Below are 27929 nucleotides of genomic sequence, written 5' to 3'. Positions count from 1 at the left end.
ATGGAGAAGAAAACAATTCTAGAAGAACTTCTTTTAAAGAAGTCACAACAGAAGAAAAAAATATCACCAATTAATTACAAGGAGAGGTTGTTTGTTCTGACAAAAGCAAACCTTTCTTATTATGAATATGACAAAGGGGTAAGAAATAATTTTTTTTAAGTAAACTGTTCTAAGATTTTCCAGTGTCATCTTATTTCTCTGGTTTTCTTCTGTGAAACTTGATAAGACATTATGTGTTAGGACAACAGGTGTACTTGGTTTCGAGTAGAATTATAGGGTATCAAATCCTAGTTTTAGTTCAGGAAAACACTTAGCTGCAGGCTTAAGACTGTCTCTATTCAGAATAACTCTTACAGTTGTGCTTACCATTGAGCATCTGTTCGTGTTCTTCCAAAGAGAACTTAAGCAAGTAATTAACATTGGCATATGTTTACACATTGTCTTGAATAGGGATGTTTTCCTTGTTCAGTCTTCCCTCTGAACTGATGTAAATAACTGGCTTCAGAAGTTACTTGTATGAGGCATAATTAGTTCAGAATCTCATCCCCCAGCTGCACAAAGCAGATGGTTAAAGTGTCCTTGTTTCCTAAGGAGTGACTGTATATTACAAAAGGGTGGCTTTTCACTCAGAAGACCTCCCATCAGGAATGCAAATATATGTCCCAGGCAACTTACTTTAAAGTTTTTGCTCCTTTTCATACATTTGACCTCCTGTGACTTACTTCCCATTACAAAACTGCAGGGAAGCTCAGTGAGAATAAGATCCATTACCTTAATAAAATTATGAATGCCACAGCTAGGCTTCTGGTTTGCACTTAAGGTATTTTCCTCTTATTTTCTCCTTCTTTTCCTCCTAGTCCCCCCTTCTGCCCTGTACTCCTGCAGTTGCAGCAGATGCTTTCTCAGATGTAGGGCTGTGTCCTGTAATTCTTGTAACTGACTTAAAAAGGAATTCAATCAATATATTAGATGCAGGTAGGGCACCAAGGAGGTTTTTTACTACCTTTCTTTTAAAGTTTAACAAACCTGAAGCTATGGCTTATACAGCTTGAAATATGAAATTGTAAAAAATTGTTAAACTAGAATACTTTATGTTGTATTAACGTTCATTTACAGTCTGCTATGTTTTTTCTCTCTTAGAAAAAAGGAAGCAAAAGGGGGTCAATCGAGATTGAGAAAATCCGATGTGTTGAGACAGTGAATCTTGAGGAATCAACACCTCCTGCGAGACAATATCCTTTTCAGGTTAGCCATGAAATCTGTTTTATTTACATTTCATGTGATATATGCCAGTCAGCATCCTAAGGTTACACTTAGTGTTCCTGTCCTAAGTGGTGATGCCTGATATTGCTGAGTGCTACTGATATTTATAGCAAATAGAAAATCAGTCCCTATCACTGAAGTTGTGACTTTGCTGAAATATTTTTAATTGACTGATAGAATTTAGATCGTCTTGTTTCTTTTATGTTCAAACTTCTATCAGATATTTGCTTTAATATTATCTGGAATATATAGATCACCACACTATGTGATTATCACTTATTTTAAGGCAGAATTAAGCAGTTAAAAATTCTTATTTTAATTCTATCTCTTTCCAAATTTCAGTTAAGTGGGGAAAAGAGCGTGTGCTATAGTTACAGAAGGGGGAACTCTGTTCTGGGAAACAGTGTCTCAAAAGAGGACTTTAGGATCATGATAGCTGAAGGTAAATTCCCAGGGTGATGCTGTGGCCAAAGGAGCTAATGGCATCCTTGGACGTGGAAGCAGGCACGTATTGAGTAAAAGCACTCAATATGTTTTGACACTACTGTGATCACCAGGAGAATATTGTGTCTAGTTCTGGTGACTATAATTGAAGAAAGATGTTGTAAACTAAGGAGAGGTCAAAGGAGAGACTTGACAATGACTAATAGATTGGATGGATAACATGTTAAAGAGGAAAGCTCACAGGGCTCCACCATTTAACTAAATAGAGACAGGAAGCAAATTGATCAGTCGTGTATACTTACCAGTGGGAGTACACATTTAATGATGAGGGCTTTTCAGTCTAACAAACAAAAGCAATAAAATGGTGTTTCAAATTCAGCGCAGATGACTGAAAAGCAATGTACACAAGGGAAATGAAACCCTGACCTAACACAGACACACACACACACACACACAGAGTGAGCCCAGTACTAAACATGATCCAAAAAGCAAAGCAGATGTTAGTAATTATTAGGTAGGCATCAAACAAAGGTAGCAGAAGATAGGCTGAAAACAAGCAAAAGCAGCTGACTATTCATATTGTGTAGCTAAGCTGTGAGACTACTTACTGCAGGACATTGTAGATACTAGTTATTTGCTTAAAAAGGCAACTGAATGAATTCACCGAAGAAAAATACCTCTCAAAGGGTATTAAGTATAAATGCGTCACCTTTGGATCAGGATTTCCTGATCACTGTACAGCTGCCCTGAGCATATACTCTGCCTCAGTGTTTGTTACTGGACACTGTCAGAGACGGGTTCCTGGCCTCGGTGAGCATTCGGTCTGACCTTGTGTAACATGAGCCAAAAGCTGGAAGATGAATCTGGAAAAACTGAAGTGGAAAGAAGGAGTTTACACATGGGCTATAAGGTCATTTGTACATAGAAAATGGGAATATCCAGAAATACTCGATCCTGTCCTTTGTTTCTACAACTGTGCTTTAGGACATGAACCACTTTGGTTAAGGTAGTATATATTTATTTTTGTGTATATATATGTATATATTTATATTTACTTATATGAAATATGAAGTATTTATATGAAATGGCAATAATGTATGTGACCTCTGAGAAACATTACTAAGTTGTGAAAGTTCAATGTGGGTCCAGAAAGCCTATTTTTTTGGTTCCTATCCCCTTCTCCTTTTCCTTCCTGCACAGTAGCATATTTTCAGGCAGTACACTCTCACCATGCTGGCTTTGCCAACCTCTTCCAGATTGTGTACAAGGGTGGCCTTCTCTACATCTATGCCAGTAGTGAAGAGAGCCGGGAGCGGTGGCTTTCAGCTTTGCATAAAGGTAACACTATTCCTTTGTGTACCAAAATACTCAAATAACATGAGGAGAGATAGGAAAATGCTCCTGCCCCATCATTTTGTGCAATTCTTTGTCACCTGTTTTTAGTCTCATTCATACTTCAGCACCAACTGGTTGAAATGCATAGTATTTTCAAGAATGGATTAGAAATTTTAAAGGCTGAAAGTTTTAGTACAAAATAAGCCAAAATAAAGCTATTTTTATGTTTTTCATGGGCATTTTTTAATCTTCCTTTAATCTTTTAATCAGCCTTTACCAATGGAGGTTAATAGAGCACAACCATTCCTGATGTGGCTAGTATAGCGCTTACCTGCCTGAACACCATTTTGATAACCAATACTGCTAGTGCTTTTTCCTTTGCATTTTCCTCTCTTTTTTTCAAGGAAATTTCTATTGTATTCAATGAAGCAAAATCACAGTCATGCAAAGCATAAGTTATAAGCGGAAAACTGTGTCCCTGCATAACTCCAGTGAAGGTAAAAACCTCACATTGAATAGGGCAGCCCTCACACATGCTGGCCATTGTAGGAACAAAAAAAGGCAATCTCTAATGGGCTGTGAACAAATATCCTCCCCAATTTAACTTGTAAGCCCATGTATAAGGTACCTCTCTGTTTGCGACTCCCTTTGCATGCACAGAGTATGTCAATTAATTTGCTAGTGCTATGGAGAATGTGGACCAGAAGCAGAATGGGAAGCATTCAGCAATCTAACTATGTTGAGCCTCCTAGAAACCAAGATTTTCAGTAAGGTCTTTTAAAACAAAATTTGTGAAGAATAAGGTTGTGTAACTGATATCTTTTGTAATGCTCTTGAGACAAATAGCATAAATATTCAACTGCCTACAAGCCTCTTAAAAAGCATATAAAAACCACTTGTTGCCAAGGGTTGCCCTGATCCTTTTGTTGCTCTCTCACATGCTCAGGAATCTTGGGTTTACCATGGCTTCCCGCAGCAGGACTGAGAAAGCCAGTCCTGAAACAATCAGTTTTTAAAGTCTCACTCTACACTTCTACACATCTTTTAGATACAGAACTAATGTATTGCTAGCACAGTGATACTACTGGGCCCATTTCTCTAGACTAAACCAGTGCTTTGAATATAAAGTAGGTATTTCTGTGACAGTGTTCCCTTTTGGTGTGCTTAAATAAGAAATGTATTTTGACGGATAAATGTTAGCTTGGATTTGCCATATGGGTATTGAGAATCTTTTCTGATACTGAATATCAGTGAATATAATTTTCTTACAATAGATAGTTCTTCTTTTAATTAGTTTTATTATTGATAGTGAAATCTTTGTAAGACCCATGATTTTGAATCATAGCTGTTGGATCCTCTTTTGGCTTCCAGTGTTTTGTTGGATTGTACTGTATCTCCTTCTTGACATTCAGGTTTCTTTCTCAAAGAAGCAGGTAGCTGGGGGTGTGTGGATTTCAGACTTGGGTTTGCATAGGGGAATATGGTATAGAGATAAAAACGTGACCAGGATGCGTACCTAGAGCTAGGAGTTGATAAGCACTCTGGGGTCCCACGATTTAGTGCAGAAGACTCTATTGATTATAAGGAACATTCCCATTTGCAGCCTGTCATGTTCTCTTTGGTTTCTTTGTGCTTTCCAGAAATTAAAGACAATTCTGATTTACTAAACAAGTACCATAAAGGATTCTTCATCAACGGGAAGTTTCTCTGTTGCAACCAGACCTGTAAAGCAGCCCCTGGATGTACAATTTGGGAGAAACGTAATGTGTCTTTTATTTGTTTGATTAGTTTCATGGATGTTTTTCACAATATTGCCAAATCACATGGACATTTAAGGCAGTGTAACCAATATAAAAGCTAATTTACTTACACCTTTTCATGTATGTGCTAAGCTCCTTTTAACATCATAGCTGCTATACATTGTAGCTTATAGTATAACTGGGGAAATAATACACTAAATTATATCAGCTGTGTTTGATCAAAAAGTTAGTGACATTTTTACCTACAAAATAAACCAGGTGGAATTATTTTTCTACTTATTCTTAAGATCTTTAGCTAAATTGTAGCATTATGCTGTAAGACCCTTCTAGTGCTGAGGTCCCATGAGCTGAATGGGTAGGAACAATAGAAGTTCAGCACAAGAGTGTATACAAATGAGTGCAAAACAATACTGTTTCATAGCTAAATAGAAGTAAAACTATTATATTTTTATATAATTATTTTATATGATTTTTTTTCCTAAACAGTGTGATTTAACTTGTAGCAGGTTTTTTTTTTATTTATTTTAATATGCTTTTCTAAAGTATATTTTTTTAGAACTTAGTCACAATCATTCAGGGGTTTTAGGTTTTTTCTGTAAAGATTAAAAAAGGAAAATTCGTAAAGCAGTACCATCCTAGGTTTCACATTTTCAGAAGGGAATTCCTGCATGTCTGTGCACATGCTTAACTGTGAAAGGCCACGTTTGGGAGAGGGAAGAGCAGTTTATAAGTATTTGGGCTTCAGCCTTTTAAAGCTTGATTATTTGGAATTGCAGAGCACTGGTAGATCTATTGATTTCAATCATGATTGAACCTTGGTCTTAAGCATTTACAGTCACAATCAAAAAAGTATGAACCCAAAATTAAAAGTTAAATCCAAAAATGTAGGTATCAGCAGTTAGGAACATTATTTAGATCTGTGAGACTGCCTGTAACAGTAAAGCATTTGCTTTTGAAAATTGAAATTAATGATATATGCTTATCTACTATTACTGTAGGTTTCACCATTGTAGAACACTAAATGTCATCTCATTTGTAACAGTAATTTGAATAGCATCATCTAGCTTCAAAACCACTTGTTACAAAAGCAAATAAGGCCATGAAACCCCTGGTCAGTGGCAAAGACAAGGAAATACCTCCTTACCAGTCATGGATGGCTTAGCCAAGAGAAGAATTAAAAAGAGAATTTTTGTATACTGAATGCTTCATTTATGCCCGAGATAATAATGCATGCAGGATAATGTGCTGTATGTACTCTAAATTTGTTCCTAAGTAAGTTCCTGAGGTCACTAACAGAGATGTGCGGAGCACAGGAAGACTGTCTGTGTATTTGTATTTTGGCATAGATGAAAACCATGATTGACGGGGTTTTTAAAGATACTGAGATGGTGCTTGAATTAAGAGAAAGTTGGAAAATACAGAGTTAAAGCATGTCGATGCCTCAGGGAGGTGAAATGTCAGCTGTCGTGATGCTGTTGCTGCCACTGTATAGATCTGCAAATAAGAAAGCCTCAGGAGATAAAGCCTTACTTAAATACATGTTTTTTTTCTTTATTTGTCCCTCTCTTCTAGATGTGACTCTGTGTTGCACAACTGGGTCTGTGAAACCACTGCCTCCAGTCCCTCAAATGCTGGTAGGTGACAACATTTGAGTATCTGACTACAGGGAAAGAGCCGGCATCCAGATGGTAGGGAGGGTCGTGGGCTGGGATGGAGAACTGCAAACAGCCATTCACTAGAAGCTGGTGTAGACCTCTAATCTGCAGTGCAGCTTCAGCATTCTTGTGTCCACCAGCATGTCAGAGGGAAGGATTCATCTCCCTCTTCCATGTGCTGTAAATGGCAAACTGGGAAAGTCTCAGCCACGTCCAATTCACTTTAACGTGCTGGTGGCTGTACTGGCTACAGCCTTTTTAGGGATATCTTTTACTTTATACACTTATTTCCAGTGGGATCAGGGAGTGCCATCAAAATTAGCTCTCTAGTGTATAGGAGGTCCCCATTCCTAGAGATGCCAAAATCTCCTCTCCACCACCCTCCCCAGTGAAAATGGTGCTCATAGTACTTGGAGAAAACATTGTTACTGAAGATGTAAACAAATATACCTGCTTTGCATGGGTGAGAAATGGTGGATGAACTGCATTTATCTCAGGCAAGTCCCAAGTTGTGCTGCTCTGGGGTTGGGTCAGGACTATGGACAGCTGGTTAGGAATGTCCCTTTAGCCCAACTTTACGGACACAGCCTCGAAGTTAATGAATTGGGAAGTGCATTGGAGCTCTTTAAGAGCTCTTGCCTATGTCTTGGCTTTATATAGAACAGAAAACCATGAGTGTGGTGTCCCACCAGCACCCACTGGGCTTTGCTGTCTGTCTGAGAAAGCCAGGCTTTCACAGATGCACAGAGGAAAACAGGACACCAGGATGCCAAAAAGCACTGCTTGTGCTCAATTCTGCTTGAGTCCTCTAGCAGTTGCTAGATGAAGAAGGGCAATCGTTAGCAAGGTTAAGAGTAAAAGCAGGACTGGAAGATCTGCTTCTGTGCTTATTTCCTCATCTGCTTCCTCCTGTACAAATACAAGGGCAATAGTGGTATCTTTGACCTTAGTTTTATTGCCCAGCCTAATTATTGAAGCTTATAGGTGGGAAAGAGGTAACAATGACAACAGAATAGAAAAGAACAAAGTGGCTTAAGTTATGATGTTTTTATCTGCTTAAAAAAGGACTAACAATATGGTCTGTCTGCGTATTCACAGATCGTTACCCCAGTCTCCTCCAAATTAAACCAGATTGGGTTTCAAATAATGGGATTTTTAAATTTGTATTTCCTGCTTTATTTTCATTTGTCTGTAAAATGGAGCTTTAAGAAAAATAATAAAAAACCTTGGAAAGAAGCTATGAACAAAGAACCTTTTGACATTTTTTTCTGATAATGGGATTTGAAAGTAATAGCATTGTGAACATGCAGCAGCATAACTTGTTTTGAATACCATGATCTGTTTTGCCTGGCTTCCATTAGGAGATGCTTTGTCTATCTGGAGAGATCATCAGTCATGCAAATCTGCTGCTGAACATGCTGGCTTCTGCTAGGCCTTTATGATTTATTATTATCATCTGCTTGAGTTCAGAGAAGATACTTTGAAAGGGAAATTTAAAAAGCAGGAACATGACAGTTTTCAGATGGGTACTTCTAAAACAAGTTCCATAAATGCAGATATGACTACCACATCTGGTTAGAGCAACTTGACTTCATTTTCCCAAGCCATATGGTATAATCAGGTTAAGAAGGCTGATACTGGCTTCTCATGGTGAGGAACAGTCTATACTTAGTCACAGAGCTACTTCTATAAGCTCTCAGCACATTTTTTACTTTGCCCTTTTATCTACTCAGTTTGATCATCAGAGGTACCACCGTACTCCCAGCCTTCTTTTCAACTGTCTCAGTCCATGTCCCTCACCTCTCCAGCCTCTGCAAGTCTTGCTCCCTTGCTTTCTTCCCAACTGACCAGAGGCATTACTTTTGCATGTTGGCAAAACAGACCAGAGGCATTACTTTTTGCATGAGGCGTTACTTTTGCATGCTTACATCCTGCAGCTTTGATGCTTCTGTACCTTTCATCAGTTCATCTTTATATGTCTAGCCTCCCAGAGGGGAGCTGGTTCCTAAAGAGTGATGCCATTGCAAAGAATAGTGGGCGCAAAGGTCCCTTCCTGGGAACCAGTGGGCACTTCCCCTGTGCTTTGATAACAGCAGGAAGCAGGAGCTTCCTGCCTGAGAAACACTTTCACCGCTGCTGGTGCCTGGCATCCACTGTCTTTGCAATGGCAAATAGTTCATGTAGGTCAGTAGATCAGATGGAAGTCCATTGAGTGCACGCATGTATTTTCTCATGCTTATGTCTTGGACAAGTTTTATGGAAGCTGAAGTGATCCAGCACTTGCTTCCAGCTGTAGGGTAGGGGTGCAGTTCTGCAGATAGTAACTGTTCCCAGTATGCACATCACAGCTGAATCTCAGACTGTCACCTCTGGCGCTCTCTAGATGACAGTGGCACAGTCATCATTATGAAAACCACAATAATATCACTGCCAGCATAAAGGAAATAGTAAGATCCACTCAGTTACTATTAGGAAATGCTCGGGGGCTTCCAGCCAATGCTGGAAATGGAAAACTGTATATATAGACACAAATCAGGACATTAATCTGTACCAGGTTACAGATTAAGTCCATCCATAATATTGCAACAGACAAATACACATTCAGCAGTGAAACCCAAAGGGATGCAAATCTGATGTGCTCATCTTTGGCCGGTTCTTTTCCCTGGCAGGCTGGACAAAACGAAACTCATCTCTGTGATAATAATTCTTTATACCATTTACTTTGGCCAATGCTTTGCAATTTCTTCTGTTCACACAAAAAGATGAAAGCTCCATCAGAGGATGACACTCTGATCATTCCACAAGCAAAACACAGGAAATTAAGAAAGAACAATTGAATCTCCAAAAATTACCAAGGCCAAATGTCAGAGGTGCACATCAGTTCATAAACACATTTACTGAATATCAGCTTGCTCTGACATCACTAAATGCTTTAAAGAGAAAACAGTTTAATCTCTGTATTATGATTTTCTGCATCTTTCTGACAACTGCAGGCAACTCTAGTTCTGTCATTATTCCACAAACCAAATGGGCAGTCTAAGACTTGAATCCTGCCTAACATAGGCCCTCAAGCTATAAGCTCCTTTCCACCAAAGTCAGGTATGACCAACAGGAACCACCCTTGTTGGGTTCAAGTAGTAGTATTTGATGAGTAACAGACCTACTTCTAGTCAAATGAAGAGGACTCTGCTGTGAGTGATACCTCGTTAAAGAATGAGTATCTCTACCAAAGCTTAGTGAGATCAGATTGAAACTTCGTGTGTTTGCAGGAAGAGATCATGTGTCTTCTGGCTCAGCAGACTCAGTCAGGCATTCACTTGGCTCTTTGGTTTCTCCTTGTTTAAACTAATTTTTAAAAAGTCAATAAAGAGGAAACAAGCAAACATACAATGCCACGGTCACTTGGACCTGACTTAAAGGAATCACAGCCTGCTTCAGGACACTTGGCATTTTTCCCTAGCATTGCATTACAGTGGTTTTCAATTATAAACAGTTGGTATTTGGAGCTGCTTCTCCTAAGTCTTTTTTATTTTCCCTCATCCTTTGCTGTCAGTGTTTCATGTGTAGTTTTCTCTGCTTTTAAAGAATTGTGATGTCTGGATTTTCTCAGTTATGACATTTCCCCGATTTCTAAATGCATTTCAGTGCCTTAATTTTAGATGCCCTTTTGCCCATGATTAGATTGATGTCACCTAACTTTAATGCCAGGCTTCTCATCAAAAAGTCATTTCTGTAGACCTCCTCAACAATCAGTGATGAGAGGTAGACAATTCTGTAGGATGACATATTTCACATGAAGACACAGGTCAAAGCGAAGTAAGACAAATCCCATAGTTACATAGCTACACTTGTTTAACCCTGCATAGGGAAAGTTAGGCACCAAGGAGTGGGATTCCTTAGATCCAACATGGTTAGCACAGAAACATCAATAAAACATGGTAAGGAAAAGGAATGATTTAGAACAAATGTAGCATTTTGCTATCAGTGATTAGTAGTAACAATTGATAATGCTTGTTTTGCTTCATGGTAAGTTATGTTACCTGTTGATCAGAAGTAATTAAAAAAACCCCATATTTTATAATACTGTGATGGGGTCTTTTGATACAACAGGACATCATCGCACTTAATTACAGTAAGACAAAATTTGATCCTGTGGTGTCCAAAGCACATGGATTGCAACTGTTCATTAAGCAGTATCACCTTCATATAGGTGGCAGGCTTTTGATAGGAGTCAAGTCTATCATGTAATCCTGGTAATGAGAGCTTCCTGTTACAGCAGTGTCAGCCTCCACTCAGAGTTCGTTGTTTCTGGCGTCATTGTCATGGAACTTGGTTCTGTTCTCACCTGTCTCACAAATGTGGACAACAGTTTCTGGTCTGTGCTTCTAAATGGACGAGGAGAAAGCTGCTTGCCTATGCCCATCTTCTTAGCTTTGATTAATTTGCCTAATATCATTATACATGTGGAAGATATAAGTGATCGTGTACTTGTCACATGTTATTTCTTAATGTATCCTCTGCTGCATCTCCTTATCATTTTATTTCCTCTGTCTTCAAAAGTGGAAACGTAGAAGCCTGCTTCAGGTGCTGTCCCCAGACAAGTCAGTCCTGAAAATGGCTGTGGCCAAATGCAACTATGAACCCCAAGGAAATTCAGCTATCCGGCTTGTCAGAGACAATAAATACTATGTATTGCAAGAGGAAGATTCTGACTGGTGGAAAGTAAGGGATTTGGAAGGGTAAGTATGCGCTGCAGAATACTTTTGTTCCATGACCATGGTCTTCCACATATCTCATCTTCATAGACCACACTGCAGGCAGTCCTGGTACCTTTCAGGATCTACGTTAGGATTACCTTAGTAGCTTTTAAACCTTGCTCTAGAAGCCTCATTGTCTTCTGTACAACTCCATTTTCATTACCAGCCTTGGCTGCCAAGTTGGGTAAGATTTACAACAGTCACTGCCTAGTGTACTAAGACAGTACCCAGTGGCCTTAATTCTGATATGTGCCTGAGGAAGGGCTTGTGTATACAGAAGCTGTCCATTTTTTCCAACTACTTAGTTTAAGTGAATAAAAAGATAAAATCTCTCCTCACAAATATTGCCACTCTTGTTTGCACTAAACCATTTATAGACAATCACTGTGACTACTGCAATAGCAGGGACAGCAGGGAGACCAGTCAGAACTGCTGAAGCACAAATCACTTCAGTCTCTCCCTAGCTTTAGCAATACTTTTCCAGAGAGACAGGGCACCTCAACCTGCACAGGACAGAAGAGTTTAATTGTTCTCTTTGAGGTTCACAAGTGAAGGAATCCCCTTCAGAAACTAAAAATAAGGTATTTTTCATTAATATCCAGCTGGGGCAGAAAGAAGAGTATCTTCCCAAGTTATTAAATGAGAAATAGCTTTAGAAGTACACTGGAGACAAAGGCAGTGCAACAAACAGGAGCTGCCTGGAAGAGATAAGATTCCTTGTCTGTCTCATGATGGATAGTAGCTAAATTTGATTTTATGTACTTGATAGAAACGTGGAAGGGAAGAATTTTTGAGTGAGAGGATGCCCAAACTGATTTGGAACAAAATGAAATTACTTGATCCACTCATAATTCACTGATTAAGTTTACAACTGCAAGGAAACCAACAAATAAAGCAAACTTAACTTAAGGTAAAGTGCCTGCACTTTATAACTCACAGGACTGGCATAGTGTTCTGGCTGAAGAAAGCAGCACACAACCCCAGCAATTCAAAGACAATAATAAATTAGTAAGCTGAGATATGCTCCTAAGTGCCTTCACTAGACTGTTTATGGCTATGTAAAGGCATATGATACAGGCAGCTCTGCTTATAGAGCCTGAGTAGAGGGCTCTGAGATGAATGAAGGAGGAGAGAAAGATCAAGAGAAAGGGGGACACTCACAGTTTTTTGTTTGGGTTGACAAACCGAGACTTTTGCAGTATTGATTCTGTAAAGACAAGTCACATATACATCAAAACAAAACCTTTACATTCTGCTTAAAAAAATATTGAAGATCTTGTTTTCTTGAATGTAGTAGGAACAAAACATCAGGAGTTACCTGTTTCACTGGTTTTCATTCACTCTCAGTTTTCTTCATGCTCTACTGAGATCTGTGTTGAAGAAATCCTTCCTTTCTGTATCCATCCGTATTCAAACATATAATTTATTCCCCCTATTCATTTTTCTGATGGGTACAGCATACAGCCCACCCCCTTACAACTACAGATGCCTATAGCCCCCATAACTTACGTCCAACATACCATGCTGCAGCTGCTTTAAGTGGTAGCCCAGCTGCCCATATTCACTAGCTAATGAATTCACTATTCATTAGCTTAGCTTCTCAATTGCATCTGGCATTGTGTCGGGAAGAGTGCTGAGCCTACCTATTGACTTTCTGCGTTTGACCTTGGATACTCTGCTGGCACCCATTAGTCACAGGTGTCCTTCATCACAGCAACTGAGGTGTAATGTAATGAAATTGTTGAGCAGCTGCTCCGGTATTCCATGTGATGAAGCCAATCACTGAGGAAGAAGCCATTTCAATGACTAGCAAAAAGAGTACTTCATTGAAATGCAGTTTTCTAAAGCGAATTACTTATGTATTTTTCTACATGGTAAGTAAAAGCAAAAATGTTTTAACCATGAGCATTTCTGTTAGTGGCATTCTAAAAAGTGACTCTCTGATTAATCCCTTTTCCTATTTTAAGTGACCAGATTTAAGATGCAGTCATGTATGATAGCTAAACGGTGAACTATTTATTTTACAGGAATGAAGGTTTCGTACCAAACACTTACTTGAGAAAGTTGTCTCTGAATGATGAGGAGCCAAGGTGAATCAACATGCAGCCATCCACTGCTTAAGTGTTTTCCTCACCAGTCTAGTAAAGATTAGGCAATATTTCTGGAATATTTTTCTTTTAAAACAACTTTCTGAGTAATAAGCATAAGGTTTCCTGAAACCTATAGAATTAGATATAATTTGTCTTCTTAACTCACACATTAATTCAAAAAACAACAGTTGAAAATCCTGGTTTCATTTAAATCAATAGGGGGTTGCCACTGACTTCAATGATGCTGGGATTTCAATCTTTGTACTCTTATTCCAGCATTAAATCAGCCTTGCCAGCACTCTCATGCCTTTGTAGGTATGTGAGTAGTCCTGTAAAGGGTAAAGGGAATCCAGGCCTGTCAAAGTGATACATGAGACACATCTTTTCCTTTTTAGTAAGATGACATGACACTGTAAGCATTAAATGTATGCCTAAGAAATTGAATGAAAGTCTGACAGAAACATAGCAGATTGTCTCACAGTAAACCATACTGGACAAGATTCAGAGGTTTCCTTAAAAAAAAACCAACCACCCTATTCTTACAGTATCCTATAAAAAGCAGCATAAATAAGAATCACTATTATTTCTGCATAAGAGGTTATTTTAGAGGCCTCTTTTTTTCTGCCACATGAACTCCTTCTGTTGTCAGTTATGCTAAGAACATTTATTTGGGAAGTCTAGGGTTGTGCAGTTTTGGAAATCTTCCATGTACATTTTGAAAAGGTAGATGCAATCTCTTCATAAGGTCACTAAAGGGATATGTAGTTTCATTGCCTGTTACAGCATGCAGAGAGAATATTTGGCTTTCCAACACATTGCACAGTGGAGGGGAAATGCTGTATAAGTGTTTACCAAGTCATAAAAAAAATCCAAACAATTAAACCTGTCTCAACTTTTTGAAATATTCACCTTAGACCATGGCATAACTACTCAAAAAACATATGTAGTATGACTTTTAACACAAGGAAGGTATTTTTCAGAACTAGTTTTTCTCAATTTCAGCATGTTGTTTTGTCTTTGCAGGGAAAACTCCAGTGTCAGTGAACAGACGTTGGCAGAAGAGCAGAGTATTGCTAAGCATGAGTGAGTATATAGAATATGTCTTCATGAGAACCAAAAGATTCTTTGGGCAGAAATTGTCTTTCCACTTTCCATGTCCACTATACCTGGAGCAATGGTATCCTACTTATGGCTGTCATAATAGTGATAATAATTATAGATATTGTCATCAGCAACATCACTGCCCACAGACTTCCAAAGACATAAATGTATTTGTTTTCAGACAAAAAAAAAGGCATTTAGGCAAATCAGTCTAGTACGCTAGTAAAAGGATGCTTCATAAAGGTGAACTGCTATTAAAAAGGCTTCATTGGTGCTCCCTGAACTGATCTGACATAGCATGTTTGGCTTGTTTCCTCCATTTGGGATCTCTCAGTTTACTTAAATATTATGACAACCAGAAGGTTCAAGGTTAGAGGAGAATTATGCACCTCCAAGCTGTGTCATGGTCTGCAGGAGACAGACCAAACTGCTTCTGGTAGAGCTCCTGGCAGAGCATTAGAGCAGCAGGATGCTTCTCTAAGGATTTACTGTAAAAAGTCAGAGTCACAGAGTGGGACCAGATATTTCAGGAGGGGATCCACTGGATGGATGAGAGGAAGAAGATGGAAACTACAGGTTTCCCTTTTATCTGCTGGCCTAAAATCACACAGGCAGCACAAGTCCCACATCTACTCTCTGGCTTTTAAAAGCAGTTTTGAAAATATTTACTATGTCTGGCATTTTTCATGTGTCTGCTGTGCCTTATTCAGAAATCAGCCTGTGAATAATAAGCCCAATATTTCTCTTTGCAGTTGGTATGCTGCTAATATCTCCCGTGCCCAGTCTGAGCAGCTGCTCCATCAGAAGGTCCTACATATCCTTTATCGCTTGTATATGAACCACCATGGAAATGTTTCTGTGTCTGTTGTCTTTGCTATACTGTGTAGCTAGAGGATGCTGATGCTCTTCAAATAGCTGTAGTATTACAGAGTGCTAGAAACTCTTGTGCTAACTTGGTATTGATAAACAGATCTCCAAAAATGCCTGGATGTGTTAATGGCTCTTCTACATAAATGAACAAATGATCCACCTCTAAAATACTCTTGGAACAAAGACACACTGAGTGCATTTCCCCTCAAAGATCTGCTTTTTGGTTTTACCTCTAGGCCTGTGTTGTTTGCTCCAGTGTGGCTCTTTCAGTCTAGAGGAATCCTCTGTGATGGTTTTACAATATACAAATGTGGAGTAAAAGAAGTTCACCGAGACAAGCAGACAACCCTGAGCAATCTCAGTACTATGCCCACTGGGCGTTGGCTGGATGCAGCTGACTAAGAGCAAGGATGGATAGCACCATAGGACTAGTCAGGTGTACAGTTCTTTACAGCGGACGACTGCAGAAGGACTTGTCCATGTACCTTCCTGGAGGAGACCCAGCCTGAGCCGTGCTTTGCGGTTGAGTGTGCTGTATAAACGGATTTTTCTGTTGTGGCTTGCTGCTTTCTCACAGACAGTCTTATTGGTACTCCGCCATTAACAACTTTGATATAACCCAGCCCTTTGGGAGTCTTGCTCAGTGTCCTTTCCCTTAGACCTGCACCATAGGTTCAGGAATGAAATTCAAATGTGGCGAATCACTGGAGACAGGCAATTATGTCCTAGTCCCAAAAGGTGATAGATACTCCTGACTCCAGTTAACTTTAAGGGGACATGAAGTTTCCTTTGAACTTCACAGCAATGAACCTTGGCCTGTATGTGAGGTTCTAGATGGTTTCCAGGTTTCCTCCCTGCAATAGCCGTTCCTAACACATTAGAGGTGTAGCTGTTAAATGAACTCTGAAAAACAGAATGTCCAGCACAGTATGGTAAACCATCAACAGAAGTAAAAGTGGAAAGTGAAAGTACTTTGGCAATAGAAAATACATGTCTAATGCATTATGTAAAGGAACAGAGTGTGGTGGATGGAGGTCTTATAATGTGTACCACCTCTGGAGAGGAGATAAGGAAGGAAATGGGGTTAACAACTCTCCATCTCCCCAGTTATAAACCTGTATATTTATACATATAAACCAAAACAAAATTGCAGACTACTTGCTTCATGTCTGGGCTGGGGTACAACTCACCTAATTTTAAACATTTACAGTGGAATACCACAACCAGTTGCCTAGACCCTCTTTGTAGTAGAGAGAAATAAATATTTCTAAGGCATAATTCATCTTGTATGAATGTAGTCCTTAAAGGATGTCAGATGAGTCACATCTCCTTCTCTCCTTTGTGGACATTACAGTGTAAAAGCCTAAAGTTCACCGAAATGAATCCCAACTTCATTGTACCTTGTAACTTTTTTTTTCTTTTTAATTAGGGGAAAGAAGGTGCTTTTATGGTTCGGAAATCTAGCCAAGCAGGAAGGTATACTGTGTCTGTGTTCAGCAAGGTTTCTGAGTGAGTATCCAAAGAATAGGTACCATTTCTATGAGCATGCTATGGGCATGCTGCTTGGTGTGACTAGTCAACAACAAAATCTCTACGTTGTGTTAAAGGTGAATCTCGGGCACATTCAGGTCATATTAGTTATTTGAATTCAACATGTCAGTGTCTCCCTGAACAGGGGAATGGAGATCCAGAATTGTCTCCTCTAAACATAGGCATGTAACAGGCATATAATCTAGGGGAACAGCGGGATCTCAGGAGTGAGGGAGAAGTAAGGCAAGGGAAAGGGGAATGGGAAGGGGAAGAGGAAAGGGAAGGTGTTCAAAATTAGATGTAGAACCATTGCAAGGGCAGTATATGAAAGTCTTTTTGCTCTAGATGTAAGTGTTGGGAGACAAGTACTAACCATCAGACTACATTGGAATATGCAGCAGAAGTCTCCAATGTGCTAGGAGCCTGTACTACATAGCCAGCAGGTGTTAAGGGGAGAAAAGCAGACTGAGGCAAATGTAACAGTCTTCCTGGTGACATCTACTCCATATTTTGTTATTTGGACAGCTGGAGTGTTGCAGTTTATTCAGCAACTAACTAATCTACTAACGCATGGACTGGAAAGCATTTTGCAAGGATTTGACATGTACTGCACTTTGTGATGTTTTTCAGAAGTAAAAAAGGAACAGTCAAACATTACCATGTGCACAAAACCCCTGAGAACAAGTATTACCTCGCTGAAAATTACTGTTTTGAATCAATTCCCAAGCTTATACACTACCATCAGCACAACTCAGCAGGTAATCCTATATGCTCTTCCTACCTGATTGGCTTTGGCTTTGGCTTAGGCTTCTGGACTTCTCAGCATTATGATGAATCTCTTCCAATACTGAATACTCTAAATATTGAAACATCTTTTGGGAGAGTTTGAATGGAACTTGATCTAACATATTCACAATCAATACAGTTGCTTTCCTTTGCTGTACAGTGCTTTTTGGTATTGCACTACCTCTTCTTGCAATACCTCTACTGAACTAACCCTTAAGCACAGAAAATTTTCAGTCTTGTGAAGTGATGCAGCAGCTGCTGAATATTGAGTATTGAATATCTGTCATTATGTGGATGGCTGTAATATGGCAGGGAGAGGGAGGTATTAGTTTCCCTGTATTTTCTTTGATTTCAGAAGACTTGTGTATATACTGTGACCTTTAACAGGCTTTCTTTGTAGGTATGGTGACAAGGCTCCGGCATGCAGTGTCTACACAAGTAAATAAAGTCCCATCCACAGCTTCATTAGGAAATGGTATGAAGATAACTTTCCTTTTTGAAACTGGTGTCAGTCTTGGCCACCAAGGAAAGAATAACCAGAAAATCATGACTCTTACTGCTTTCAGGCTTGCAGGAGCTTACAGAATCTTTGTTTGGGGGGCATTTCTGCTTGTCGATGAAGGAGGCAATGCAAGAATTCGGGAAGGACGGTCTTTCAGTCAATAGCTCCTTCTGTAGTTTCCTCTTGTCCAGTGTAGCATTGAAACTTTATGGTTCTATGAAATAGGGTATCCCTTCCTACAAGTGCATCTAGTCTACATCCAGGGCGACGTGAATGCAAAGGCATTTTATATCAACTTTTATGCTGTGCCCTTTTTAAGGCATTTTATGTCAGGTCTATATCAACTGCAAGATCTTGCATGCTTCCTTCCCCAGCACATCTGAGTTATGGCCATTCTTTCCCTTAGCCACATTACCTGGCACAGTAATACTTGTTCTCCAATCTCCTACATGAAAGTATATCATCATTTGATGCATAAATCTTTCTCAAATCTATTTATAAGGCTTAAACCTAAGCAGTAGCAAACAACACTTGTAGGAAGCGTAGTATCCTTCCATAACTCAAACACAAAGCTGAGAGACAAGTATGTTGCTTCAGTGCTGCATGGTTCTGCAACCCTCCAGAGAAAACAACAGCATTGCATGTGGGGGATACCACACTTGCATTTATCCTTTTTTTTTTTTTTTGCTAAAGGAACTTCTTTTGTCCCACTAGGAATCTGGGAGCTGAAACGAGAAGAAATTGTCCTGTTGAGAGAGCTGGGGAGTGGTCAGTTTGGAGTGGTGCATCTGGGAAAGTGGAAGGGACAATATGATGTGGCCATAAAGATGATTAAAGAGGGAGCAATGTCAGAAGATGAATTCATAGAAGAAGCTCAGACCATGATGTAAGCTGTGGCATTGCTTAATTATTTGGAAATAATGATCTCTCCAAACATTAATCAGTAATGTATAGCACTCACAGGAAAGAGAATTTCCTCTTAAAAATAGCATTAAGTAGTGTTGAGTACATTAGGCATGAGCTAAACAGGTAGCCATATAGGATATTTGAAGTATTACCAAAAGAACTTCGCAAAGATTGATATGGTCATCTACAAAGTTTTCAATTAACATCTCTTCCACACTTCAGAGGTTCCACATATGTCACTTACAACTCTGCATCATTAGCATTTATACAAAAATGGTTAGAAAGCTGTTCCTGCCATCCTGCAGGTAGGAAAGAGATCAATAACTGAGAAATGCCAGAAATATGAACATGAGACTTGAAGTTTTAGTCTCGGAGTCCAAAGAGGTAAGGATATTAGAATTTCCAGAGAAACTCCATGAGATGATAACTGAAGCATACGAATTCAAGAATATTTCATTTATATTGTATCCTGAAGGAATGCACTACATTCCTGCCAGTTAACTATCTGATATGATCAAGATTCTCAAGGTGAAAATTTTGCAACATGGTTTTAGGAGAAAACCTTAAGGTCTAAGGTCCACCCCACCAACTCAGATCTATTTTCTCTCACCAATAAGGCTGCACTTTTGCGCTGCTAAATCCTATTTCAGGTTTTGACTGAAGAGGTTGTCATTTCATCAATACTGAGTCTTCTTTTGATTATCATCAATACTGAATTTCAAAGTAATCAGCAGAAGGACACTCAGTTCTTCTTGAAAAGGAATATTTGAAGTCTGAGATGGGACTATACCCAGTGTCAATAATTTCTTTCAGTATGTTATATTAATATTTGAAGAACAAAAGTTACAGAAATGCACAAGAATCTCCATTTACTCTTTGATATTTTCATTTATTTCAGGAAATTTAATCATCCCAAACTTGTTAGACTGTACGGTGTATGCTCAAAATCATACCCCATCTATCTAGTGACGGAATACATGCCTAACGGCTGTTTGCTTGGCTACTTAAGGAGTCATGGGAAGGAACTACAACCCCTTCAGCTTCTGGAAATATGCTATGATGTTTGTGATGCTATGGCATTTCTGGAGAGCTGTCAGTTCATACATAGAGATTTGGTAAGCTATCCCACGGGAGAAGTGGAACAGGGAAGGTAGGGGGATGACCTAACACTGGGCAGTCCTCCCCCTCAGGATCACCCACAGCTGCACTGGCTCTGTTGGCACTCACCCCAGATGGCATTGTGGTCTGCTGAGCAGAGACACCCAGCTGGCTCATTACAAGGCAGCTCGGGATGAGCAGCACTAAAGCCACATGCAAACAGCACTGCCCACAAGCTAATATGCTCTGCTTCAGAGCTGAGCTGACAGGTCTACAGCACTGCATACTGTGCTGCCTGCATTTATGGGCTCTAGCCTCAGGGATTAATGCACCACTTGGCAACACAGACATGCAATTGTAACGTTACTCCACTGAAGTAAAGGGTTCTGTCCAATGATGCTCTAGTCCTCCAGAAGAAACTGGTGCAGCATTAAAGATTTGGGTCACTTAGATTGTTTTCTGATGAATTAGGGATTTATCTAATCGGGAACTATTTCTGTTATAAATCAAGTGTGAACGCTACTAGGATAAATTGGAATTTATTCTCGTGCATTGCAAGCAGGAGCAGAACTTGAAAGTCTGCAGCTACCTAGCTCTTTTAAATACATTATCTGCCAGTTTTCAAGCAAGTATTTCAGGTTGCTTTCAATGAAGGGATCAGGCCTTTCAGGGACTTGGACCGAATGTTTGTGCAAAACTTAGCTTTCAAGAATGTTGGCTTTGGGGAAATAAGCTGTTATTTTATTGGCCTACTAAAAGCGAACCTAGCCAAATTTCTGGTGCATTGTGCTTCAGAGACAGTAGCAGTATTTTGCCTTCTAACTCTAGACAAAAATATGTTGGAAGATTTGTGACAATTTGTGTTACAGACTTGCTTAATTTTCCAATAGGGGTGCAGTCTCCTCAGGTAGCGTTTTAAATGTCTTGTTGATGCTTTCAAAGAATTGTCTTTATGTGTAAACAAAGTTGTTAAATCTATACCTCAACAATTTTCACACCCTGATTCAAAAATCAGGAATAGCAGACAACTTCAGTAGCAGAATTCAAGTTGTAATTATAAAGTCAGTTTCTAGAAAACTGGCTGTGCACCGTGGGTAAACAGAAATAAAATTTAAGCTTGATTTCAGGTTGAAAACTGTAGATGCAAACTGTATCACAGAAATTAATAATCATGCAGGCAGAGAATACAGCCTTAGATAAATGCTCTCAAGTGATCATTTGCAGAACTAGGCTTATATTGAACTTTTCATAAATCAAGCTGTTTAAATCACCTTTCGTTGTTCCACTCTGTTTATAGTGCATTGCAAATAATCCAATCAATGTCTCTCACTTTTTGATGCCTTGGTAAATTCTGAGATTGCTGAAAAGGACCCTGGAGTAGGACACCATTTGAAAGACAGGGTTTAGTTTCTGGCTCTGTTGCTGTTTTTCTACATGAATGTGGGTTTCTCACCTCTGTTTCCTCATTGCTCAGTGTCCTTATTTGTAAAGCTGGGATGATGGTAAAGAATGTTTTTCAATCAATAGTCAAAAAATGAAATAAGAGAGCTACTTACTGTTCCATTACAGTTCAAAACTTCATGGCTTCAATCAAAGAATGTCATTATTCATTGATATGCTAGAGGACAGAAATTATTATTAGCAAATTACAAAGACATGAAGTTATTTGCTGCTCTTTATATTTTTTCCACTCATCTCTTTTCTCATTTCTCTACTAAAGGCTGCTAGGAACTGTTTGGTTGACAGCAATCTTACTGTGAAAGTATCAGACTTTGGGATGACTAGGTAAGTAAAAGAACTGGGACCCTTGTGAAGCTGTCATGTTAGTGTCTGTATAGTTTGCTGGCATTGATCAGCTAGCAACTGGCTGTGAGGAAAGTTAAGCCACAGGATGTGATACAGCTCTTTGTGTCTCCTTTCCATTAATGACCATAAGCTGTTATGGGGTTAGAATAAAGTCATTCTGCTGTCTCAAAAAGTTAAGGCTTAAAGGCCAGTTGCAGCTGAGAGATTTCACTAGTCATGTTTGTTAAAGAAATCTCAGAGTTTACTTTGTCTACAAGATTTTCACCTAATTTGGGGGCCAAACATCTTAATCAGCAGCCTCAATGGAGAGAAGTTGGAGAGTATGAGCAGCCTAGAAAACATGTCCTCTGAAAAGAGACTGAGAGAGCAGGCTGCTTAGTCTGGTGAAGAGGAAGCTAAGAGGGGATCTAAAAGCTGCCTAAAGCTACTTACAGTTACAAAGCTGATGGAGCCAAATAAGTCTTATCAGTGCCAGGTGATACAACAGCGGACATCAGCCACATACTGTAGCTCGGAAAGTTCAAGCTGGGCAATAAGAGAAGTTGTTTCCCCAGGAGGGTGGTGGGACAGTGAAACATGCCAGTCAGGGAGACTATGAGATTGCAGTCTTTGGAGGCTTTTAAGACTTGGCTACATGGAGCCATGACTGACCTGATCTGATGTTGGGAGTAATCCTATTTGAGCAGGAGACTGGGCTAGATGGCCTTACAACAGGCATTTCTATGATTCCGCATTATTTCTCTAATAAGGTGATAGCAATGATCTATTCTGTAGATTATAGCTAATGCCTCTATCAGGTATACTTTGGAAATTTGGGATTCTGCCTAGGCTTTTCTTAGGAACCTTGTGATGTACAAGGAAGAAGCAGTAAATAGTATTTCTCTGTAACTCGGTCACAACCACGTTTGGTTCTTGCCTTGTAGGTACGTTCTGGATGACCTGTATATAAGTTCACTAGGAACCAAGTTTCCAGTGAAGTGGTCAGCACCAGAAGTTTTTCATTACACCAAATTTAGCAGCAAGTCAGATGTATGGGCTTTTGGTATGTATGGAATTTGACATATAAATACGTATGCATGTATGCCATTACATTTGGATTTCCTCACTTTACTAAGCAGAAATGCTAGACATTTACACACTGAAGTAATGTCAAAAGTAGTTACAGCTTATGTTCTTGTTTAATATTTTGTATGCACCCAAGCCCTATCCTCTTTGGATTTTTTTAGCCCTACTGTTTTTCTTTAAGGCACATAGAAACTCTGCCTGCTCCCCATTTGCTATATATGTGTTTAATGTGGTAAACTGTTGGCAGTGGGGATCAAATGGTATCTTTGGCAAATCTAGACCATAAATCAGTGCTGCCCAAGTCAAAAGAGCTTTTCTGTTTGTTGCAGAGGTCAAAGCTGACTCTGTGCATAAGCCAGCTGTGGAAGAGAGTCTGTGTGAGCTGGGCCTCTTTATCTCAGCAAAAATAAGATGCATTTGCAGATCACTTTCTATCCAGGAATTTCAAACATTTGAACTTTACTTCAGTGGTTTTCAAGCTATTATTTACAAATCCCTGGAGTCTGTTCAGTGTTTCTAAAAGTCTGCAAAAGGTGTCAAAGGAAAGGGAGCCTTTTGTGAACAGGCTTAAATTCCACTTACATGGGTTTGCTCCTCCAGTAGGAAAATTTTGGCAGCTGTCAAGTTGATGAAAGACTGGCAACCCACTGTTCTTGACATTGAACAATGGTGAATAAAACAGATGAAAGTGTTTCCCAATGCTGGGCTTCTTGTTATATTTAACTTCAGCTAGTCTCCCAATGTTAATTACTCTGGCAGAGAAAGCTCATTCATGGCCTTCACAAGCTGTTTATAATATACATGATTAAATCAGAAGTTGGATTTTCTGGTGATACATTTTCTTTTTGCTCTTATCGATGAAATCCTGGCTCCAGGCTTTATTGTCATTAACTTCAATATTGGCATTAACTTCAGTGAGAAACGTTATTTTTCCTTAGAAGGTCTTTTCTCATTTTAACACTATCCATTGATGTAGTGGAAGTAAGGGGAGAGCAGGACCCATCGGTTCTTGTTTGGTTGTTTTTAACTAATGAGTCTTTAAAGGGCTAAAGAACTGAACTGATGTATTCATATCCCAAAAGCAGATGTCAGAGAACAAATAATCTTGTTTTTTTAATGTTCTCATCAGGGAAAGCTGGGATTCAGGTACCATTTTATTCTGATCCCACTGTGACACTACAATGCTCCAGTCTTCAAGCTGGAAGGAAGTCAAAGATCCAATAAATTTCTTTAAAAAAAAAAAATCTTTACTGCCAGTATCTTTACTACCAATATTTCACTTTTTTTTTTTTTTGCTTTATGGTTGGCATGATTATGACACATGTTCAGTTGCAACAAAAATTGTTTCTTGCAAAGCTATCATTATGAATTAATCATTATGATATTATCCAGTGTTTCTATTGCTTCAGTATAATCCAGTTTTTATAGGTACATGTAGCTGACACTATAAAGTATTCGGAAATCTTTCTGATACCAAAGGAGTATATGTCCCACTCACTTAAAAAAAACAGCAAGAATTTTCTTATTATTCTATAAAACATAGATACTATAGCTGTCATTTTGTTTTTCCTTCCCTCTCTCTGTGTACACACACATACATATATAAAGGAATGTTTGTATGTATTTTCTAAAAAATTCAGTCCATGGATAGCTATGTCTTGGGTTTTCTCCATCATTGTCCACATTAAATATATTTTTAACTAACTTTAACATCTAACTTTACCTTCTTCTGAAGTAGAAGTTGTTTTACATCTGGGTACAGAATCACGCTTGGCAGTCATCTCCATACTGTTCTTTGGACAATGTCTGTAAAGAGTCTGATCAGTTATATGTTACATGTGTGTCTTGTTCCGGGAAAAAGGGGTTATCTTGCATTTCTTAACTTTCATTTCTTGTCTTCCATTGCCGTGAATATTTTTGCAGGTATCTTAATGTGGGAGGTGTTCACTTTGGGAAAGCAGCCCTATGAGCTTTATGATAACATGCAGGTGATTGAGAAAGTTTCTCAAGGATACAGACTTTATAGACCTCAATTGGTTTCAGACATCATCTACCAGATAATGTACAACTGCTGGCATGAGGTGTGTATATCTGCACATAGAAACTGGAGAAAACAAAATAATAGGAGTCACTAGGACTCCCTGTTGATAGCTGAACTAATGTTCATAGTGGAAAATATCCCTTATAAAACCCATTGCTTGTATGTAGTATGTTCTATATAGCAGTCTAGTCCAGGACATTGTTAGTACAGGAAACAGGGCATAAAGGAAGATTGGCTCCCTTCTTTTCAGAACCATGTATTTAAGCAAATAACAGTAAAATACCCTTCAACATTAACATAATATACAGGATGAGGTTCTTCTCACCTAATTTTAATCGTTTAAAATTTGGGTGCTGAGCTAAGCTAATTGCCTAAATTTCTTCCATGATTACAGGACCATTTCTGGTACCTCTCCATGGTCATTTGTCCTTTCCATCTTAGCCAGCACAGAATAAAAGATATGTGCTTTCCTATACAGAGATCTTAAACAGCAAATGTAGATGGGGCCTCTACCTCTACCTTTTTAGACAGATAAAGTTGTGTGAAATAACCCCACCCTTAGAATGAGAAGGATGTATTACCCCATCTGTGAGTCTTCTAGGAGTTGTAAGTCAAATGCTGATCATGCTCATTTTATTTTGAGAGGTCTGCATTTTCTGTGCCAAGAATTATCCTGATTTATTGTTCCTCTTCATCTAAATTTTAGTCAGCTGTCTGTGGACCATGACTTGTTTCTCACCAGGAACAGAGAGTGATGTTTTGGTTTCTTTTTTTTAATACAGTTGTCAGAAAAATGAGAAAAATAACTTATATTTGAAGACATGTTAATGCAAAGAAAGAATATTAAACTATCACAACATAAAATAGATATAAAAAGTAACTTTAATTTTCTTTACCTCATAATCATCACTGTCTCTATGAATTTCTGCATGCTAAAATCAAGAAAAATTAATGCAAATTACAGTTCCTGAATTATTTCAAAATTAAATAACCATACCCATCATATTTGCTTCATTTAGCTACCAGAAAAGCGCCCTGCTTTTTATCAGCTCTTAGCATTTTTTGAGGCACTGAGAGAAGACAACAGTGCTTGAAAAAGAAGATTCAGAAACAGATGACTGTGCATACTGGTGCCATATCACCTGTCTTCTGTACAAGAGCTAAATCTGAAATCTGCCTGATGTTAGCCACCCCTATTATTCTCTGTACTAGCGTTCTCATTTAATCAGGGAGTTGACCAAGAAGCGTATGGAGAAAGCTTTGGTGACACTCTGTGGGTGACAGAATTTGGAAGGATACTGTGGAAGAATACAATTCATTTTGTTAGCATTGTCTCAAAGGACTTCTCAGACACTGAGATATATATACCAATTGTCTACACTCCTTCAGTGCTTCCAAGCTGTCATTATTTGGCCTTAAATGGAAATGTAAACTGGGAAATATATGCTTGTTGGGTTTTCTGATTATCATAATTCATCTGAATGTGTGTTTTCTTTGTAATCACTTGAAGCTGACACCTGAAAATAAATTTAGAATTGCTGCAAGTGACAGCAGCATAAATTGTTATAGTCTCACTTTCAGTTACTTAGAAATTACTACTGGTAAAATATTGTATCAGTTTGCTTACCAGTATTGTTGACTTTAGTTTCGGCCCTCAGGGTGTACATTTGATTTGGAATTAATTCTAAGCTACCTATCTAAGATATTTGCAACTTAGCAACATATGAGGTGTTTACTAGAGTGTTATTGCTTCTTGCTACAGGTAAAAATAGAGAAAAAAAGTTTTATGCAGAATTCCATAGTCATTGCAACAGTAAATGGTAAATTTGCTGATCTCTATAAAACCTGAAGAGCAAAAATTTGAAGAGAACTGAAAATGCTATTAATATAATTGCTTAGCCAACTATTTTACTACTGAGGAGCTGAAATTTGGCTCCTGATGTTAACACTTAAATAAGAGCACCCAACTTTCAAATGTGCATAGCACTACACAAATTAGTGCTAACTTCAGTAAGTCTAGAGGTACCAAATACAGCTGAAGCTACATAACCATAACGGAGGCGTCTAAACTTAGACACTGACATTTGTAAAATGCTGATCTAATGTGTATAAAATAAAGGGGGTTTAAAATAAAGTAAGGTCTGAAAAAATCCTCTCCTCTCTCCTTATGTTTGTGCTAGTTCAGTGTGTGATGCCTCTAAGAGTCCAAGTGCCATCTGCTTGCCCTTTCCCTGGTGGAGCTGGCCCAGCCCTAGTAGGGACCCCTCTGCAGCTCCAGTTTGAGCTCACCTGATCGAAGGAGTAAGAAATGCAGGGTGCAGACATGTGGGAGAGGGGAGAAAATAATGGTCTCTGGCCAGCCAGAGGCTCCAGCGCCTGTGCTTGCCAGCGTTGCCAGGTCCCAGCACTGGAAGCTGGCTAGCAGAGCACATCCCTGTCTACGTGGGGAGCTGTGTGCGTGTTTGGGGGAAGGCAGCATTTGGGGGCATGCAAATGACTGTGGGGATCTACACAGGCCTGGGGGGCATGGAAAGCTGCGCATGAGGGAGAGGTAGGGCATGGTATGATGTTGCCTGTGCATCAAGCTGGGCCAAGGAGGGCTGACCCAGAGAAAGGGTCAGGAAGAGGAGTGCTGACACAGATGAAATAGGAGAGGAGGGTGGGTGTGCAGTATTGTTGGGGCTAATGCATGCGGTTGATTTTTTTTAATATAAACATTGTCTTTTTATTTCTGTTCTTCCAACATCCTGCTATATTTTCTTAGCGGCTTTATGTGTTGACAATTCTGAATGGTGTTTTTTGATTCATAGCACAGCTTTTAAAATTAATTGCTTTGAAATGAAAGCTTTGCCTTAATGGAAAATTTAATCTTAACAACAGATCTGAAGATGGCTGGCATGACTAATTACATTATTTGATT

General features: G+C 39.0%; 2 protein-coding genes across 2 annotated transcripts in view; one reads left to right on the top strand and one right to left on the bottom strand.

Moving 5' to 3' along the window:
• Positions 1 to 26573, top strand: BMX (BMX non-receptor tyrosine kinase). Its single transcript, XM_087757074.1, has 18 exons — positions 1 to 138; positions 1141 to 1245; positions 2964 to 3045; positions 4683 to 4802; positions 6375 to 6436; positions 11018 to 11196; positions 13242 to 13304; positions 14328 to 14387; positions 15158 to 15212; positions 16705 to 16784; positions 17436 to 17563; positions 17992 to 18066; positions 18808 to 18979; positions 19898 to 20114; positions 21818 to 21882; positions 22827 to 22945; positions 24892 to 25049; positions 26029 to 26573. Exons 1-18 carry the CDS (start codon positions 1 to 3, stop codon positions 26101 to 26103), a joined length of 1953 nt encoding a protein of 650 aa, XP_087613200.1. The 3' UTR covers positions 26104 to 26573.
• The window catches only part of ACE2 (angiotensin converting enzyme 2), a 29459-nt gene continuing 26274 nt past the window's right edge, over positions 24745 to 27929 (bottom strand). Inside the window, exon 19 of the mRNA XM_087757292.1 lies at positions 24745 to 24785. The gene's annotated coding sequence lies outside the window, so the exon portion shown is untranslated. The remainder of the gene's footprint in view (positions 24786 to 27929) is intronic.

Source organism: Nipponia nippon, unplaced genomic scaffold (assembly GCF_047370975.1).
Source record: "Nipponia nippon isolate SJK-2023a ecotype South Korea unplaced genomic scaffold, ASM4737097v1 scaffold_2, whole genome shotgun sequence".
NCBI lineage: Eukaryota > Metazoa > Chordata > Aves > Pelecaniformes > Threskiornithidae > Nipponia > Nipponia nippon.
This window is presented reverse-complemented; position numbering and strand designations above follow the sequence as displayed.